Source organism: Artemia franciscana, unplaced genomic scaffold (assembly GCF_032884065.1).
Source record: "Artemia franciscana unplaced genomic scaffold, ASM3288406v1 Scaffold_883, whole genome shotgun sequence".
NCBI classification, from domain to species: Eukaryota; Metazoa; Arthropoda; class Branchiopoda; order Anostraca; family Artemiidae; genus Artemia; species Artemia franciscana.
In genome coordinates, this window is record NW_027068793.1 from 251,334 (window position 1) to 271,875 (window position 20,542).

At 33.6% G+C, this 20,542-nt stretch overlaps 1 protein-coding gene and 1 long non-coding RNA gene across 2 annotated transcripts in view; one reads left to right on the forward strand and one right to left on the reverse strand.

Annotated features, from left to right (window-relative positions):
- The window catches only part of LOC136043729 (uncharacterized), a 51,840-nt gene extending 43,741 nt beyond the window's left edge, over positions 1 to 8,099 (forward strand). The window contains exon 3 of the long non-coding RNA XR_010621697.1: positions 7,420 to 8,099. This is a non-coding gene — a long non-coding RNA (uncharacterized LOC136043729). The remainder of the gene's footprint in view (positions 1 to 7,419) is intronic.
- Positions 1,891 to 17,563, reverse strand: LOC136043727 (uncharacterized). The gene is made up of 3 exons (XM_065728637.1): positions 17,434 to 17,563; positions 4,298 to 4,438; positions 1,891 to 3,211 (listed from the first exon to the last, which is right to left on the reverse strand). The coding sequence occupies exons 1-3, from the start codon at positions 17,558 to 17,560 to the stop codon at positions 3,051 to 3,053; spliced, it is 429 nt and encodes a 142-aa protein (XP_065584709.1). The 5' UTR covers positions 17,561 to 17,563; the 3' UTR covers positions 1,891 to 3,050.
- Between the last annotated feature and the right edge of the window lie 2,979 nt (positions 17,564 to 20,542).

Below are 20,542 nucleotides of genomic sequence, written 5' to 3' on the forward strand. Positions count from 1 at the left end.
AAAAAACAAGTTTTTTAAATGAAAGTAAGGAGCGACATTAACACTTAAAACGAACAGAAATTACACCGTATATGAAAGGGGCTTTTCCTTCTCAACGCCCCCCTCCTTGCGCTAAAGTTTGACTCTTTCTCTTAACTCTACATTTTAAAACAGTAAAACACTTTAGCGTAAAGAGCGGGGCGTTGAGAAGGAAAAGCCCCTTTCATATACGGTATAATTTCTGTTCGTTTTAAGTGTTAATATCGCTCCTTACTTTCATTTAAAAAACTTGTTTTTTTTATTTAATTTCTAAACGTTTTTGAATCAATGCATGTTTTGATTGTGGCTCTCCGCAGAGGAATAATTAAAACGAAATTTGTATATTTATTTTTTTTTGGCTAAATGGCTTTCTCATAATTTTTATCGAATGATTTTGAGAAAAAAAGAGCAGAGGAGGAAGCCTAGTTGCCCTCCGATTTTCGGTTAATTAAAAAGGCAACTAGAACTTTTAATTTTTTACGAATCTTTTTATAAGTAAAAGATATACGAAACTTATAAATTAGCTTACGTAAAGAACTTTTGTATTCTCATATTTTTATTGCATATATGAGGGGGTTCGCCCCCTCGTCAGTACCAGGCTCTTTACACTAAACCTTAAATTTTGTCCCAATTCATTAAGAATGACCCCTGAAACACAAAAGCCGCATAATAAATAGTTGAAATTACTAAAAATACATTAGCGTAAAGAGCGAGGTATTAGGAGGAGGCGAGCCCCTCATATGGGTAATAATTTCTGTTCGTTTTAAGTTTTAATGCTGCTGCTTACTTCCAACTGAAAAAAAAAACTTTTTCATATTTATTTTTTCATTGTTTTTTCTTAATTATGCTAGTAAATCCTGCGCTCCCTTCATGAAAATTTTCTTCCCCCATGACAAATTCCTCGTATGGAAAGTTCCCCCATCATATCCCCCTCTTCTCAACCCCTGCCTCCAACCAAAAAATCCTCCTGAAAACGCCTGTACACTTCCCAGTAGCCATTACTATATGTAAGCACTGGTCAAAGTTTTGAACTTGTAACCCCTCCAAAGGGGACTGTGGGGGAGTAAGTCGTCCTCAAAGACATAGTTATAAGGTTTTCGACTACTCTGAATAAAATGGCTATCTCAGAATTTTGATCCGTTTACTTTGGGAAAATAATTAGCGTGGGAGGGGGCCTAGGTACCCTCCAATTTTTTGGTCACTTGAAAAGGGCACTAGAACTTTTCATTTCCGTTAGAATGAGCCCTCTCGAAACATTCTAGGACAACTGGGTCGATACGATCACCCCTGGGAAAAAAAAACAAAAAAAAACAAAAAAAGAAAAGAAAAACAAATAAACACGCATCCGTGATCTGCCTTCTGGCAAAAAATATAAAATTCCACATTTTTGTAGAAAGGAGCTTGAAACTTCTGCAGTAGGGTTCTCTGATACGCTGAATCTGATGGTGTGATTTTCGTTAAGATTCTATGACTTTTAGGGGGTGTTTCCCCCTATTTTCTAAAGTAATGCTAAATTTCTCAGGCTCGTAACTTTTGATGGGTAAGACCAAACTTGATGAAACTTATATATTTAAAATTAGCATTAAAATGCAATTCTTTTGATGTAGCTACTGGTACCAAAATTCCATTTTTAGAGTTTTTGTTACTATTGAGCCGGGTCGCTCCTTACTACAGTTCGTTACCACGAACTGTTTGATAAAATGGCAGCTGCTCTATGAATCTGCAAAAACAATTGCACATAAAATACTAAAGAGCTTTCTCAGTTTTGTATGTCCCTCGTGTTCGCCTTGTAAAACTTATATACCTCAAGGTATATATTTCAGTTTTAAAGATCTAATCTATCGAAATCATAATCTATATTAGACGTTTAAAATACCAAGGACAGTGGAAATGGAGAGTAGTCAAAAAAGTTTTTTTTTTCATTTTAGAACAAAAATAGTCGGTGCATCAGGAATTTGTAGAAAGAGATGTAAAAAGAATAATTTTGGATACAAATTCTTTGTGAAGGAAACTTAAAATACTGAGGAGAATGTAAATTAAATGAAAGGTTATCAGACTATTTCGTGGCAGATCTCGGAATTTACAAGATTCGAAAAAATTTGACACTTCTAGAAAAAGAAAACTTTTTATCAACCTGGTTTTGAGTTTAATAATTTTTTATTGTTATAATAAAATCTAGTCCATAGAATCTTTAATCTATATCGAACCGAGGACATTGAAAATTACATCAGATTGGCTGAATCGATAAAGTGGAAGCTCAATTAACATTCAAAAATTTTTCTTTAAAAAGTTTGAAATTAATTTCAAAAATTAACTTCAAAAGTTTGGAAATTTTCACGAGTTTAATTTTTATTAATAAAGACCTCCATATGCAGTTTTTGCACCAAATTTAAAAAAAGAAAGAAAAAAAAGAAACATTAATGAAAAATCAGTAAAAATTATCTAAAAATAAATGACAACAAACAGGGTAAAAAGGTGTATCTTTTCTTTGTAGATATCATTGTCTTTAAGAAATAACAGATTGTTAGTTTTGAATTTTCATAAACGAAAAGCGCTAGCAAACATAGCTATTTATTTGTTATTATTTATTTTGCCACTTAAAGGAGCTATCTCACTCCCCCCTGTACCAAGTTGACTGAGACGTAGACCACTTCTAGCAATAATTTGCTCGAAGCTTACTTGCTCAGTAGGGCTGCGTAAGAGGCATTGCATAACTGATCCCGGAATTTCCCCCACCTCCTCACAATCCGTTTCTACTAAATCACATACATTCGATATATCGCTCATTGACTGTCGCGCTGCATAACTTGTTGACAAAGATAACCGTTCATCTGGTAAACATATTTGACTAGGAATTGACACACTTAATAACGAGGGTGCATCATCATCATCACTATCATCAGCATAAGTCATTTCAACATCTGTTTCACTCTGTACCCCCTTGTGAGCAGGTAAGTACAAATTAGGGTGGACCGCATAGTTTCCAGGCGAGGGTAAAGAGTCATTCAAATCACTAATTTCACTTAAAGGAGCTATCTCACCCCCCCTGTACCAAGTTGACTGAGACGTAGACCACTTCTAGCAATAATTTGCTCGAAGCTTACTTGCTCAGTAGGGCTGCGTAAAGAGGCATCACACGCACCGACTGGAGGCTCTCGGATGGCTAAACGACCGTTCTCATCTAAAGGTGGACCTAGAAGAAATATTTAGCTATGATTTTGTTAATATTTTAGCCAGTGGCTTGTTATCCTAAGAGTGTATTTATCGCTTGCGTTTAATTTATTTACAAGACACCAAAAGCACTTTTTAAGTTATAACACTACTTTCAAATCTACCTTAAATACTCCCCTCCCCACACCCCAAAAAACTGCTTACTCAATTTTACTCCATTCTAAAAGAGATATTATTTTAGTAAATTCAAAAAGTAATTTAAAAGCACTAATTTGATAATGAAAAAAACGACAACCAATATTAAAGTAAACACGATAAATTCTATTCTACAAATGGATTTCACAATCAGACGTTGCCGAGCTTACATTCGTCAAAGCAGTCGTGCAATAAAAACATGTGCTGGAAATGAAAACGACAATCTTATTGAAGGAATAAAAAATGTTTAAAAAACGCACATATCTGCACCAATAAGCATTAAAGGGCTGGAATTAACCTCATCAGGATCAGGATGGAGGTAGGTCAGGATTAGGTAGGTCTCAGACCTACCTGATCCCAAAATTAGTGATCATTCCCATTCCATATATTATGAAGAGTCCACCATACCTACACTTCTTAAATTTTTTTTAGGAGTATTATTTTATTGCACACACATTTACAAAAGAAGCTGAAAAGCCTATCGGTTGGTTAGCCTAATTCTAACATCCAAGACATGTTTCTCTATATAAGAAAAGAAAATATTAGAGTCATTAAATCAGTTTTGCATTTTTTTTGCTTCTTGAAAACTAAATAAATAAAATAGTAATAAATAATACTAATAAATTAATACCAATAAATGAAAAATTAAATAAATAACACAAATAAAAAAAAGCATGGGAAGTGAGGTTTACATGGGGAAGGGATGAAGGATTGTCTACGGGGACCTGCGCGAGGGAAATTTTCCTTGAAGTTGGAATTTTCCATGGGGAATTTTCCTTGGAACGCGCGATGGGTAAGCAAGTACTAATAAAATAATACTCAGTAAACAAACAATAATACATAAAATACTAAATTAAAAATTGAAACAAGTAAATATTAAAACTAAATAAAAAAAGAAAAGAAAAACCAATACCTGGTACTTTGCTTCCATAGTTGTAATCACTGGTTTCGTGGGAGTGGCAAGAGACTGCGTCAACCGTGGATCCTCCCACAACCTCAGCAATATCGGTCGTAACACTAGCATTTGCCCAGTCCGATACGTCCCAATGATACCCTAAAATTTTAAGAGTATATATAATAAAGACAAATTGAAGGTTTAAGCTATTTTTCACTAACAATTTTAAGATAAATGTTACATGTCATTAATCATTCCACTGGGTTAACAATGCATTTCCTTTGGTTATACTTAATTAAATAATACGTCCATCAGAAATTCTCGCATTAGAAAACAAAGCCCATAATCAGTTGTTAGAGAATTGTCTATGGAAATGTTGGTTTTCTAGGTTTTAGGTCAGTTTCGCGGTTATGTAGACCTACAACTATTTCTGAAATACTTACAGAAGCAGCTAATTCTCTTTGGCTATTTTCAAAAATTAAATCAATTTGATACTTCAGTTTTTATTGCTTTACATTCAACTAAAAATTTTAATTTTGGTGAAATCTATTCTTGTTTAACCTAATCTTACAACAACGATCTGGAACCATCCAATTGTTCAAGCGTAGCAACTAAACTTTTAATTAACAAAATGTAGATTTGTCAAAGAACTTTTTTAAGCAATTCGATAATTATCAGTTTTTATTAATTAAAATTTGAACTGAAAATTGACTTTTGGGAAACATCTATTTCTATATTAAATAAAAAAAAACAAGTTTTTGTAACGGAAAGTAAGGAGCGACATTAAAACTTAAAACGAATAGAAATTACTCCGTATATAAAAGGGGCTTTTCCTCCTCAACGCCCCGCTCTTTACGCTAAAGTCTCTTACTGTTTTAAAAAGTAGGGTTAAGAGAAAGGGTCAAACGAAATTTGCATATTTATTTTTTTTGCTAAATGGCTTTCTCGTAGTTTTGATCGAACGATTCTGAGAAAAAAAAGAGCGGGGGAGGAAGCCTAGTTGCCCTCCAATTTTTTGGTTACTTAAAAAGATAACTAGAACTTTTAATTTTTTATGAATATTTTTATTAGCAAAAGATATACGTAACTTATAAATTATCTTACGTAACGAACTTTTGTATTATCATGTTTTTAGTACATATATGAGGGGTTCGCCCCCTCGTCAGTACCTTGCTCTTTACATTAAAGCTTAAATTTTGTCCCAATTCATAAAGAATGACCCCTGAATCACAAAAGCCGTAGAATAAATAGTTGAAATTACTAAAAATACTTTAGTGTAAAGAGCGAGGTATTAAGAGGAGGTGAGCCCCTTATATGCGTAATAATGTCTGTTCGTTTTAAGTTTTAATGCTGCTCCTTACTTCCAGTTGCAAATTTTTTTCATAATTATTTTTTCACTGTTTTTTTTTTAATAATGCTAGAAAATCCAGCGCTTCTTTCGTGGAAATTTTCTTCCCCCATGACGAATTCCTCGTAGGAAAGTTCCCCCAACACATTCCCCTCTTCTCAACCCCTCCCTCAACCAAAAAATCCCCCTGGAAACGTCTGTACACTTCCCAATAACCATTACTATATGTAAGCACTGGTCAGCGTTTGTAACTTGTAGCCCCTCCCACGGGGACTGTGGGGAGTACGTCGTCCTCAAAGACATCGTTATAAGGTTTTTCGACTACGTTGAATAAAATGGCTATCTCAGAATTTTGATCCGTGGACTTTCGGAAAACAATTGTCATGAGAGGGGGTCTAGGTGCCCTCCAATTTTTTGGTCACTTAAAAAGGGCACTAGAACTTTTCATTTCCGTTAGAATGAACCCTCTCGCATCATTCTAGGACCACTGGGTCGATACTATCACCCCAGGGAAAAACACAAAACAAAAAAAAACAAAAAAACAAACAAATAAACACGCATCCGTGATCTGCCTTCTGGCAGCTGAATCTGCTGGTGTGATTTTCGTTAAGATTCTTTGGCTTTTAGGAGGTGTTTTCCCCTATTTTCTAAAATAAGGTAAAATTTCCAAGGCTCGTAACTTTTGATAGGTATGACTAAACTTAATGAAACTTATATATTTAAAATCAGCATTAAAATGCAATTCTTTTGATGTAGCTATTGGTATCAAAATTCCATTTTTTAGAGTTTTGGTTACCATTGAGCCGGGTCGCTCCTTACTACAGTTCGTTACCACGAACTGTTTGATAACTTAAGTCTTACAAAAAAAAAATCAGAACCAATTTTTCAAGCGTAGCAACTTAGCTTGTAATTTGCGAACTGCCGGGTTTGAACTTCCTTAGTTTATTTATTAATCTATAACTTAAGTTTATTACAATGAAAATACATTTAGCAATAATTACTTAACTGAAAATACTTCAAAAAAAAAAAAACACGTATAAACATACAGGAACAATAAATAATTAATTGAAAATTAATATACATATTCATTAATAAATTAACTAATAAATAATCAAAATTTATTACAAAATTATGAAAATTACAAAATCTATTTATTGATGAAATTTTTCAAGATTATTTTTTGTTTGTTTGTAGCAAATATATTTTTATGAACATTATGACGACTTAGCACAGTTCTTCCCAGAAATATCAGCTTTCTTTTCATTGGCCATTGGATGAACATTATTTTCCTACTTTCTTTTTATTTAATATAACACACATATTTCTTTATTTTTTTATTTCTTCGTTGTTGTTTTTTCTTTTTATTTTGGTATTTGGTATGTTTGGTTAATTAGTGGAATTTAATCCATTTAGCTTATCCACCTGATCTCGGTAAACTGAGATTAACATGAACTACGGTAAATGAAAGGACGAAACTTGAAAGTCAACAATTTCAATTAAAATTTAGCGAAAAACTAAAAAAATGTAAATTTTATGAAGGATAGAAGAATTTATAGGAATAAAAAATATACGATTTTCAGGATTTTGAAGGGGCACTGAGCTTTATATGATATGCGACTACTATTATTACTATACATATTAATATATTGTTACTATACTATTATTACCATACTTATTTTGCTTCATTTAATTTACTATGTCAATTTGTACTGTATACTTAAAAGTGTTTATAATTTACGACTTTGAAACAGATCAATATTATTCCAAATTGTAAACTACTTTATCATTTTAGAAATGATATACACAAAGCCTTGTTTAAAGTGCTTAGAGCACAAGTGACCCTCTATGGCAGAAGACCAAGAAGGCAAGAAGAAACATTTTTAAGGTTAGAGAGGGGGTTTAAACCCTGGACCCCTCACCTGGATACGACCTTATATATGGTTGCCTTGACACTATCCCAGTTTCAAGAGTGACCCGAAGGACCTCTCACAAAAACTTAGAGAACTTGGGACTAACTTTTTAAAGGCTTCTATCACAAATTGGTCAAATGGTCCATTTAAGAGGAAAAGGAGATTATGAGAAGATATAATCAAAATCAATAAGGGCAAGCTATTAAGAACAATAAGGGGAGAGGGAGCTGAGAGAGTCATTTTGGTTTATAGTTTACAGCAAATGAGCATTGAACATTTCTTAGTGCAAAGATATTATTTTGAAAAATAAGGACGGTGTAACGGTGTAACTGTGAAATGGTGTAACACCAAAAATGTAATTCATAATTGAAATTGTCTGTATACCAGTAACAGGAGCTTCATCTAATGAGTAGAGAGAAGGTTTGAAAAGAATGGGGTGGTGGAGAAGTATGCGTAGCTGTGTAATTTTTTACGGATGAAAAAATTTTTCGTCCGTAATATCTTGCATATAATTATAATTATATAATTATTTGAGAATTGTGTTTGTCAATACAATAAATACAAGAAGCTTTAACAAGTAAAACACGTCAAGTAGTAGTGATATCGAGGGTAACATAGTAATGAAAATATCAGAGGGCATTAAAAGTGATTTTTAATATTTATTTTGGCTATATTTAGAATCAAAATAACAAATACACAACAATATTATATTCAAAAGTTATATATTCAAAATAACAAAGCATTTTCTAGGCGCATGCAAAGACATTTTTTCGGGGTTGGGAGGGGGGGGTTGATGATAAAAAAAATCCAATTGGACAATTTGAATAAGAATTACCGATAAATTCAGGAAAATTTAGAGTTGGGGGTGGGTTTTATACCATGAAAAAGGAAAGAAAAAAACAAACACTTGAGCAAATGAAACCTTAAATAAAAAAGATCAGGAAACAAACTCGTCTTTTCCGTTAATTTAACAAATACTAGCAGTTTCGAAAAGAATGACCCGTCAAATTGTGGCGATACCAAGAGCGATAAAGTAGATAAAATACCAAAGTACATTAATAGTGATTCGTAGGAATTAATTTAGCATATATTAGCATGTATTATTAAAAACGATCTGAATTGAATAATTAAATAAAAGAGTGTAGTTACTACCTTAGATGCACAGATGAAACATTCACGAGGAAGGGAGGGAGAAAGGCAAAACCATCGAAAATTTCACAAAATTCGAATTTTCCTGAGAATACATAAGCCCAAGAAAAAACTACGAAATATATAAACAACTTAATAAATGTAAAAAGTCATTCAAAGAAAAAAAATTGTCGAAAATACGAACTAACAAAAAATAAGAGAGCGTATGGATTTAAAAGGGCAGTAAAGACAAACTAGGGTGATATTAGACATGCTATTATTCAAATTAAGCAGCACATGTTTTTGCAGTTCACACAAAAGCTTACCCCTTCTATTAGCAAAGTGTTTTTTCCAAAGAAGATAGAAATTCGGCATAGTCTCTTGGTAGTGGGGGTACAGGAGGGGGCACATCTATAGGTCCTGGGTCTCTAGCTAGCGAAAGAAATAAATGACTACAGAACAAAAAAGAAAAAGCGACTAAGAATTTTTTTTTTAATTATTATTACTATCGACTAACATGTCTGCTTGTGTATGTGCTACGATACATGAGCGACATAACATATATTAAACAAATAATGATTGTTTAAATATATATATTTATTTATTGGTAATTTTTTCTCGGAAACCCCACTATAATTCTTTCTGAAAATGGCATACTACAATTATTCGATGTATAAAAACGCTCTATGTAGGTCTGGACTGTTTGAATACTCGTTTAGGGGTTCAATTCTGGAAAGATGCCATCATAACATTTTTTAAAAATATCACATATAATATATCACACAATATAATTTGATATCTTACGAATGATACCATAAATATTTGGAATAGTTATAGTAATTTTCCTGAAGATGAATGTCTGTGCTAAAAGTTGTATAAAGCATGCTACAAATTAATTTGATTGTCGAAAGTGTAAAATTAATTTGATTAATTGGTAATAAATACACAAAGAGCTTTGAATCTTACAATATATTCGATGTTTTCTTGTCAATGAGTAAAGTTCTGTCCCCTGGTATTTTTACTTTAAGTACATTCAATAAACGAGCGTGACATCATAAAAATGACAAATAGTGAAGTCAGCATAGGTACTGCGAATTTAATAAAAAAAAAATTAAAATAGGCCTACAATTAAGTTAAAATCAAATTAAATTTAAAACTAAACAAATTTAACTAAAAAAAACTATATCTCGCCATAAGTTTAATTGACTGAATAAAAATTTCTATTCATTGTTTAATTACAGTAATAATTCATTAATTAATCTTTAATTCCAGCATTCATATCCTTCCGATAAGACTATATGGGCTCAAAAAACATCCGTACAAAAGTCGTTATAATATTTTTTCTGTTTTATTTGATAATTTGAACAAATTTGAATAATTAGGAAATTACACAGATAAAGAGGAAGAAGGAAAAAGCAAGCGAGCAAGCGAAAAAAGAGAGAAAGAAAGAAAGAAATAGAAAGAGAGAGAGAGGCAGAGAGAGAGAGAGAGAGCGTAACGAAAGGACACCGAAAAGACAGATATACAAAAAATAATTCAACAGTTCAAAAAAAGAGAAAAGAACAAAAAAAGTGAAATTATATAGAACAAATTATACAGAAGAAATACAGACAAAAACTATACAGGAGCTGAAGGTCAGGTTTTTTTTTATATGTGTAGAAAGATGACAAGTTCAACCTTTTTCGAAATGGTAGCAAAAAACGAGAGTTATGGTACAAACAACCTCGTTTTCGGGCTCAGGGGGTTCCAATATGGGTTGGACTCGTGTAGGCAACAAGTGTTTTCACAGAGTAAGCTTTAGCACCAAAACATGGACTAGGGTAAAAAATTACATATTGGCGTGTGTTAACCTCTCTAATGAGATATAATAAAAAAAAAAGTTTGTTTAACTGAATGTAAGGAGCGACATTAAAACTTAAAACGAACAGAAATTACTTCGTATATAAAAGGGGCTGCTTCCTCATCAACGCCACGCTCTTTACGCTAAAGTTTGACTCTTTCTCTCAACTCTACTTTTTAAAAGAGTACGAAGTAATTTCTGTTCGTTTTAAGTTTTAATGTCGCTCCTTACTTTCAGTTAAAAAAACTTGTTTTTTTTTTATTTAATTTCTGAACGTTTTTGAATCAATGTAAGTTTTGATTTTGGCTCTCCGCAGAGGAATAATCAAAACAAAATTTGCATATTATTTTTCTTTTGGCTAAATGGCTTTCTCATAGTTTTGATCGAATGATTCTGAGAAAAAATGGAGTGGAGGAGGAAGCCTAGTTGCCCTCCTATTTTTTGGTTACTTAAAAAGGCAACTAGAACTTTTAACTTTTTCCGAATGTTTTTATTAGTAAAAGATATACGTAACTTATATTGTATATAAAGCTTACGTAACGAACTTTTGTATTCTCCTGTTTTTATTACATATATGAGGGGGTTCACCCCCTCGTCAGTACCTCGCTCTTTACACTAAAGCTTAAATTTTGATCCAATTCATTAAGAATGACCCCTGAATCACAAAAGCCGTAGAATAAATAGCTGAAATTACTAAAAATACTTTAGCGTAAAGAGCAAAGTATTAGGAGGAGGTGAGCCCCTCATATGCGTAATAATTTCTGTTCGTTTTAAGTTTTAATGCTGCTCCTTACTTCCAGTTGAAAAAACTTTTTCATATTTATTTTTTCTTTTTTTTTATAATGCTAGAAAATCCTGCTCTCCCTTCATGGAAATTTTCTTCCCCCATGACACATTTTGGAAAGCTCCCCCAACATATACCCCTCTTCTCAAACCCTCCCCCCAACCAAAAAATCCCCCTGAAAACGTCTGTACACTTCCCTATAATTTATTTTCACTTATTCAAGTGAAAATAAAAAATTCAGAAAATGCTATATTACCCTTCGTAAATTCATTTGAGAGGTCAAGAGCGTTTGAACCAGTGACAAACCAGGTGATTAGCAATGACATTGACCGGAACAGTCAAGTTAATAATGTTGAAATGAAATCAATTATTCATGAACGTAATCCCACTGACAAATCCTCTATTAGTATGGTGGAGGATCAGGCTCCCGAACACTGGAATAACTTAACGGCTTCCGGTTGTATGCGAAGATGTAATCGACTCCATATTTGCAAATATTTTCTGACGGGTTCTTGCAATAAAAGTTCGTGCTCGTTTGACCATGTTTCAATTTGTTCTGTTTTAAAGCTATACCTTCGCATGTGTACGATGTTAGTTCTAAGAATTTGACAAAAAAGGGGATGGATTTCGGAGGGAGGCCCCACCCTTTTAGGCCAGTGTCGAAAGCACTCACGACCCCATCCTCCCCCCTTGTTATCTCTTCCTCCTTTCCGTATACAGAAGCCCTATTTCCGTCCCCCTTACAGTATGCTGCCCCATACCCTCCCTACTCTGCCACAAACCAGCAATTTCTTGACGGACATGAATCAATATTCCCACCCAGCCCCCCTTTCCCAGCACCTTACGAAACCCCACCCCCAGCCCGTTCGTTTTATCCCTCGTGCCTACCCAGTAAACTTGACTCAGGTCAGAGACTTTTTACATTCAATAATTGTCACATAATAAGTCCTCGTGCTTCGTCCATATCCTTGCCCGTCCCCCCACATCCAAATCCCCAAAGCAAATCCTTCTCTAACCCCTCTTCTCCAAAGCATAATAAAATTAAATTAAAACCCTATCCAGGAAATTCTCAAACCCATCAAGTCTCCTTGTCGCGATTCCCCAATCGGTTTGTTTTTCCTAAGCTTTTAGTTACTAATGCTGAAAGTCTTAATTTGAAAAGCTTACTGAACTCGAAGTGGTTTCAAAATCAAATTTGATAGATATCATAGCTGTTACTGAAGTTCAATCCCATGACCCAGGGTCCCTACACCTGACAAATTATTCAGAGTTTATTAAACTCCGTCCTTCAGAACACCCACTCGGGAAAAAAGGTGGCGGAGTTTTGTTTTTTGCTAAGAGTCACCTTTACCCAAAGGTTATTCAAGTCCCTAACTTATCCGAGTATGATGAAATCCTCTGGCTAAGTGTTAGACCAAAAGTACTCCCTCGTCCATTTAGTATTATTGCAATAGCTGTTTTCTATTACTCCCCAAATCAAAATATCGAGTCAAAACGTAATTTTACCCAGCAATTACAGGCAAGTGCTGATTTTGTTATTTCTAAGTACCCCAATGCTGGCCTTTTTTTAGTTGGCGATGCCAACGACCTTAAAATGGATTCTTTTTGTCCTTCACTTAAAGTAATGCAAATTGTTAAAACACCGACGACTCGGGGAAATACCTCTCTTGATGTTATTTTAACTAATATGTATAATATTTACAGCCCTCCCTCAACTTTGCCCCATTAGGTGGGAGTTATCATCTTTCCCTTATTTTGTCTCCCTCCTCAAATTTTAAGCATACTTTCTCAAAAACTTATAGCACTTACCGCCCTCTTCAAAATTCTGGTCTTCTTTCTTTCGGTATGTGGCTGAGTACTGAAGATTCGTCCGACACTTATAGTTTACAAAACCTTGATGAGAAAACAGCCACGTTTCATAAAAAGCTAATTGATAAATATCAAATTTGTTTCCCAGAAAAAAGGTTTAAAAGGTGCTCAAGTGACAAACCCTTTATTAAACAAACAATAAAAACACTAATTAGAACCAAATTGAAGCTGTTTAAAAATGGTAAACTCGATCAAGCCAATATATTAAGAAAATCAATTAAAAGAGAAATTCGTAAATAGGCACGATCGTACTACAAAAATAAGATCGAAGAATTGTTTACTAATAGGCCTAAAAACTGGTATTCCGAGGTTGAAAAGCTATGTGGCAGGAGTCTTGACCAGCTTAATTTCAATTTACCAGAGCCCTCTGATGTTACTGCTAATAGTCTAAATAAATTTCTCGCTTCCATTGTCCAGAGCCTTCCAGCATTGCCAATCCAATTATCAACAGGAGCCCCATCCCCCTTTTTCCCGACTGTTTCCCCGTCTGAGATTGAAAGAAGAATTGATAAACTAAGAAAGACAAGTGTTTGTCCTTTGGATATCCCGTTTTCCCTTATTAGAGCCTTCGGTGACTTCCTATCTAAGCCCTTGTCTGTCCTGTTTAACGAAATTACTAAGTCTGGGCAAATTCCAACAATTTGGAAACAGGGTTTCATTACCCCTTTGAAAAAGAAAAACGGAAAGCCTGGCTTTGATGGCGTTCGACCTATTACACTTACTCCTATTTTTTTTTAATTGTATGAAGGATTCCTTGCAGATTGGCTAAAGGAAAAAATCCTACCTCTTACTGACCTGAAGCAATTCGGAAACCTAAAATCACCTTCTACTTCCCACTACCTCGTTTCTCTTATTGACCATATCGGGAAAATCCTCGAAAAACCTAATTCCTGGCTAAGCTTAATTTCTATTGACCTTCAGAAAGCCTTTGACCTTGTTAACCACAATATTTTAATTGAGAAACTTGAAAGCGAGTTCAATATCGATCCCTTACTGGTAAAATTGGTTGCCTCCTTTTTAACAAATAGATCACAGGTGGTTAAATACCAGTACCATTACTCAAATCCTCTCCCTATCTACAATGACATACCCCAAGGAACTCTCCTAGGCCCCCTCCTTTTTTCAGTCATGGTTAACAGCCTCGTGAAGGAAGTTCCTGACCGTTGGAAATTTGTTGATGACCTAACGATTGTTGAAAGCTGCTTCAGAAATTTAATAAGCGACCCTATGAGTATTCTCAATGAAATCGGAAGTGAGGCTTTGGACCTAGATATGACTGTAAACCCCTCTAAGTCCATGATAATGCCGATTTGTTTCCTCAAATCCTCGCCCTGTTTCCTTAATCCTATCCCTCCTGAAATTTATGCATCCTCGGTTAAATTACTTGGAGTCACAATTTCTTCAAATTTAAAGTGGGATATCCACGTTAAAGATATCATCCATAAAGCTAATGCGTCTATCGCCCTCCTTAAGCTCCTAAGTAAATATAGCGTCCCCCCTTCTCATTCCTTAAGGTTGTACACGTCTTTTGTCCACCCGCATCTTGAATATGCTTGTCCAGTTTGGCACCCTGGCATCTCCCGTAAAGAATCTGACAAAATTGAGTCAATCCAAAAAAGAGCCTTGCGAATAATTTTCAAAGAAGGCAAGGTGCCTTACTCTCTGCTCCTAAAAAAAGCTAGTTTGGAAACCCTTGAGCAAAGAAGGTCGTCGTTGTGCCTCGGTTTTTCAAAAAATGCAATAACGAACCCTCGGACGGCAAGTATTTTCCCCAAAAGTCACTCACCATCCAGATTACGACAGCCTCGAGCTGTTTCTGAGCCTATCCCAGTTTTGTCTCCCATTCACTGCGTTACTTCCAGATATGAAAAAACCTTTGTCCCCTTCATCACAGAAAAAATAAATAAAATGGCCAACTAGTTCCCCCCCCCTCTTTTTTTCATGTGAGGTGCTTTAGGTCGTTACACTAATTTGTTTGCCCCCCGCTGTTTTGGTTTAGTTTCCCTTTTAAGTCATATGTGTTTTTTGTGTGTTTTATGCTTCGTTCTTTTTTTTGTGAGTTTTTGGACTTTTTTTTTAGTGTCCCTTTTAATTTGTAGATATATATGTTTATTTCTTGACTTTTTTTGTCCCCTTCCCTTTTTTTCTGACTTATATTTTTGACTTTCTTTCTGACTTGTATTTTTATACATAATTTGATCATTCATTATTATTAGTGTTTTTTGCTTTGTTTGTTTTATTAGTCGACTCCGAAGTCCGAATTCGGCCCCCTGAGGGCTTGTGATAGTGATTTTTTTGAAATAAATATCTTATCTCTTATCTTATCTAAGTTTGTAACTTGTAGCCCCTCCCACGGGGACTGTGGGAGAGTAAGTGGTCCGCAAAGACATAGTTATAAGGTTTATCGACTACGCTGAGTAAAATGGCTATCTCAGAATTTTGATCCGTTGACTTTGGGAAAATAATTAGCGTGGGAGGGGGCCTAGGTGCCCTCCAATTTTTTGGTCACTTAAAAAGGTACTAAAACTTTTCATTTCCGTTAGAATGAGCCCTCTCGCAACATTCTAGGACCGATACTAGGTCCTATACATTCTAGGTCGATACGATCACCCCTGGAAAAAAAAAAAAAAAAAAACAAAAACAAACAAACAAATAAACACCCATCCGTGATCTGCCTTCTGGCAAAAAATACAAAATTCCACATTTTTTTAGATAGGAGCTTGAAACTTCTACAATAGGGTTCTCTGTTACGCTGAATCTTATGGTGTGACTTTTAGGGGGTGTTTCCCCCTATTTTATAAAAAAGGCAATTTTTCTCAGGCTCGTAACTTTTGATGGGTAAGACTAAACTTGATGAAACTTATATATTTAATATCAGCATTAAATGCGACTCTTTTGATGTAGCTATTGGTATCAAAATTCCATTTTTTAGAGTTTTGGTTACTATTGAGCCGGGTCGCTCCTTACTGCAGTTCGTTACCACGAACCGTTTGATAACTGGGATTGATTTTGTAACAATATTTTGTAAACAAGAAAAAGAAGGAAAAGAACTGAAAAATGGAAATTCCGAGAAATCTTAAACTAGAAGTCTTTGAAGTCTAGGGCAAGTCCCAGGACTTCAATTTTGTTAATGATCATTAATTATTCGTTATTGTTTTCGTTCCAATACAACAACAAAAATAAAAAATAAAATAAACAATTTGTATTACTACAAATGTGAAATGTGAAATGAATCTTTTATTTTTTAAGTTTCCTCTTTTAAGTTTTTATTTTGTAAGCTTATTCTTTTTATTTTAAGTTTTCCTCTTTAGGTTTTCATTTTAGGGGGCTAAAAAACTCGCATCTGTCAATTTTGGCCGAAGACTGTAAATAAAATTAATAATTAATTAAGGATGAACAAATAACTGGGGATGCGGAATCCCTGAGTCACACCATAGTGTGGCTTGTGTCCACAAAGCTTCTATCTACACTAATTTGTTTCATACTGTACCTCCGTGGCTTAGAAATCGAACCCTCATATATGTTTACGAAATGCCCGACTTTGACTTAAAATTTACAGAGTTTGCTGGCAAACTACCCTAGAATACCAACAAGCATTTCCCCGCCCACAGCTCCCTTACTCGTTTTTTCAACAAATTAACCTAATTTCTGAAATTGCCCATAATTTCTTAGCAGTAAGTGTGATTATGGTATAAATACTAACTTATTTTGGCAGGTGAGAGGGAAACTGTTTTTATATTCTTTTTTTCAAGGTCATAACGAGCCTCTTAATAAGGTCACGTCAGTTTGGAGGTCCTTTTTACTGAGGTTTGGTCAGCTGGTTAAGTAAACGAATAACAGAAAAAAAGTTGTGTCAGCTGAATCGTCACGATGAAAAGACCAAATTAACTGAAAATAACTGAAAAAAAATGTCAAAAATTATCTCTATACTACTCATATACGGAATTGTGTAGCCTCAAAAACGTTGATTTAAAGATCCAGTCAGAGGGGCTTAGCTAGCACTAATTTAAGCCAATCAGGATTTTCATAGAATTTTCTGATTGGCTAAAAAAAAAGGAAAAAATCAGGTTAGCTCAAATTAGGGCTAGCCAAACCTCAGCACTACTACATACATACTATACAGAATAAATATTTTGTAAATGTTTCTTTGACAGAAATCTTTTTTTCCAGTGTAATGTAAATTTTGTATGGGTAAAAGTGGATAAAAAATTTTAAGCCTCCCTCGAATTTCATTCATATTATAATTTTATGAAATAAACGACCGGACTAACTTACGGGCACAATCTTCAGTTGATGATAGTTGAGCCCTTCCAGTACTGCTGACATACGCAACTGTCAACTCTTTATTGTTCGGCTTCAAATTGCTGATCTTGTTACCGCAAGATGTCTCTGATGGTTTCATTTTGAAATCTAATAAGAGAAAGTAAATATTTCTCCAATATTATCTTTAAACCATATCAAATACTAAACTTAATCGGTATCAATTTTCTTTACCCAGTACTGAATTATTTTTTGATAAATAATTTACTTTTTTTTATTTTGTGCATGTTTGATTATTCCTCCTCCTTACCATGCCGCGATATTTGAATGGGATTTGGTTGTGTTAAATGTTTGTTAGTATTTGATATTAAATAAATAAATGAATATTTCACAGATTATGGAAAAGAAACCATGTAAAACTTTGACAGGATAACATTTTGTAAACTTAGATAGACCAGAAAGCCAGGAATTCGAATACTATATAGAGTTCTTAACCCCTTAGCTTCTCAGTTCATATCTCTTTACCAGCACGGTAGTTTTACTTATTTTGATAACAAAATAATCATACTACATAAATTATAAACAAAGGAGGACCAATCTTTTGAAATGTCTGTTTTAAGGAGGCCCTAGACGATCAATCATTTTGATCAAAAGTTTCCGTCATCGATAGACGCGTGCTTCAATCAATCTTCAATCGACCCTTCAATCTTGAACAGCGCTAACAAACGGCTTTTGATCAAAATGATTGAGTCATTCAAACTGTTTGTCAATCACCGTCAACGCTTGACTCAAGCACCAAACAGGTTCCTAGACGGTCAATCATGCTTGAGTCAATCGATTGACGGAAGCTTTTGATGAAAATGATTGACCGTCTAGTTCCTGCTTTTGAAAAGTAGGCTAAAAAGAATATCTTTTTGAAATGCAATAATAAAAAAAAATGAAATGTATAAATGTGTGAAATGTATAAATAAAAAAAAAAATGGTCTCTCTTGTTTTCTATAGATCAATTTATAAAAAAGAAAAGAAAAAAAAGTTCAATGTAAAATTCAGATTCATTGAAAACTCTGAAAAGGTCATAGAATTTAACTTTCTTTTTATTGAAAGAATAATTCCCCCTTTCACACTAACTTTTTAAAAAGTATAACATAAAATTAAACATCAATAACTATGTCGAACCGACTGAAAGTAAAAAAAAAGTTTCTGAGACCTTGAAAGAAAAATTTTCCTTTTCATACTATTAAAAAAAAAAGTATAGCATAAAGTTAAACATGAATAAGTATGTCGGACTGATTGAAAGTAAAAAAAAAAGTTTTTGAAACCTTATATCTTCACAAAACCATAAAAAAAAACCTTCCTTGATTTTTGTGAACTGACACCACTTTATTTTGAAATACATGTCCCTAAATTTTGAAAATACCTTAGAAGTAAAAAAAATACTCTTTTTTTGTCTCTTCATAAAAACAACCGAGAAATTCCTCCCTTGATTTTCGCGAGTTAACACCACATTACTTTGAAATACTTGCCCCTAAATTTTGAAAAATACCTTACTTTGTGTCTTTATTAAAAATTCGAAAACAATCCAAAGTCCCTTCACCTTTAGGATTCGAAAATGATCTTTTTTGTAAGAATCAAAATCTCCTCCCGATTAAAAAAAATACCCTTTTTTTATCTTTACTAAAAAAATCCCTACCACCCCCACCCTCTCTCCACATTTTGAAGTGAGTGAACTGACGTTACTATATTTTATATGTTTATTCACCTCTACTACTAATCCAAAGAAGAATTTACATGACAAACTGGATCACATGATAAAAAATCGCTAGGAAAAGCCTCTTAAGACTTTCAATGTTAGTAACTTGACAATAGTGTCAGTCCTTAAGCCTCAGGCATCAAGTAAACATCATAAAACGTACACTGCCTTTGGAACTTGGAAAAAAGGCGTTAAGTTTTTTTTTTAGGTGAGCGAAAAAGAAAAATTCTTTTTGGCTTACCAGCTTACCATGCCTGTCATCAAGATTCTAAATTTTAATGTATATTGCTATGAATTTGTTATTGTGTATGTAACATTACGTTTTAAATTCTGAACGTTATATGTTTTTGTGTACATTGTATATGATAAGACTTACAATATGTTTAATGATAATGGGTATATGGGGGGAAGGCAAAAAATTCCACAGGCTTCTAGACTCGGCTAACTCAATATAATTTCACAGTTGGAGTTTAGTTAACATTAGGCATGTTTTATACACATTTCATATCTATTATCAATATACAAAGAGCAGCTGAATAACATGTACAGTTGTAGATCGCAGCTAAAAACCTATTTTATTTGACAAAATTTGTTCCGATTACGGATGAAAACCCATCTTCCATTTGAAATCTATCATTTGAAAATACTTGTATTATTTTAATATTCCGACACTTTTATTTCAATAGCCTAATAATATAAATTATAGTTAGTAATATAATAATTAAATAATTAAATATAACAACAATATTTTAATATTCATGCTATAATTAAGTTCCGAAGCTATTCCTCATTTAGGACTAACAACTCCAACTAGGGAATATTTAGTCCTTTGCTAAACTTCCCTAACAATGACTTACACTAATCCATTAAATCCCTTTGTTCCGTCCACGTTCTATTTCTATTCTCTCATACTCTTAACTAATGTTCTCATGGGACTTAATAAATTTACTAGTTTATCAAGTTGGATAATCTAAACAGGGAGATATTTGCGATTTTATAACTTGACGAGAAACTGTGAAACTGAATTGACAACTTTCTGCTGCAAGTAAATATTAGAACGTTGAGTATATTCTAAACGTCAATGACTTCTAAGTGTTTTACAACGTAGCTAACAATGTTTAAAAGCCTGACCCTTGTGTCTGTCGTGATAATTAAAAAGTCGTTGAGTTACATTTTTATAGAAAAAAAAATAGAAATGATTTTTTCCCATTTAACTATGAAAAAAAATCTAATTATGAAATTATTATTTCATTTAACGATTTTTCCTTTTAATTCCTATATACTTGTCTAACTAAAATAAATGATACAGACAATTCAGATAATTTTAGAAAAACTTCATTATCCGACTTCTTCTTACCTCTTAAACTTCTTTTT

Bases quoted from the DNA above. Each gene is read 5' to 3' on its own strand.
- LOC136043727 (XM_065728637.1), bottom strand. From the start codon at position 17,560: ATGAAACCATCAGAGACATCTTGCGGTAACAAGATCAGCAATTTGAAG. The intron at 4,439-17,433 runs GTAAGTTAGTCC...TTAAAATTTTAG, and splicing joins ATCAACTGAAGATTGTGCCC to GGTATCATTGGGACGTATCG. The intron at 3,212-4,297 runs GTATTGGTTTTT...TATTTCTTCTAG, and splicing joins CTATGGAAGCAAAGTACCAG to GTCCACCTTTAGATGAGAAC.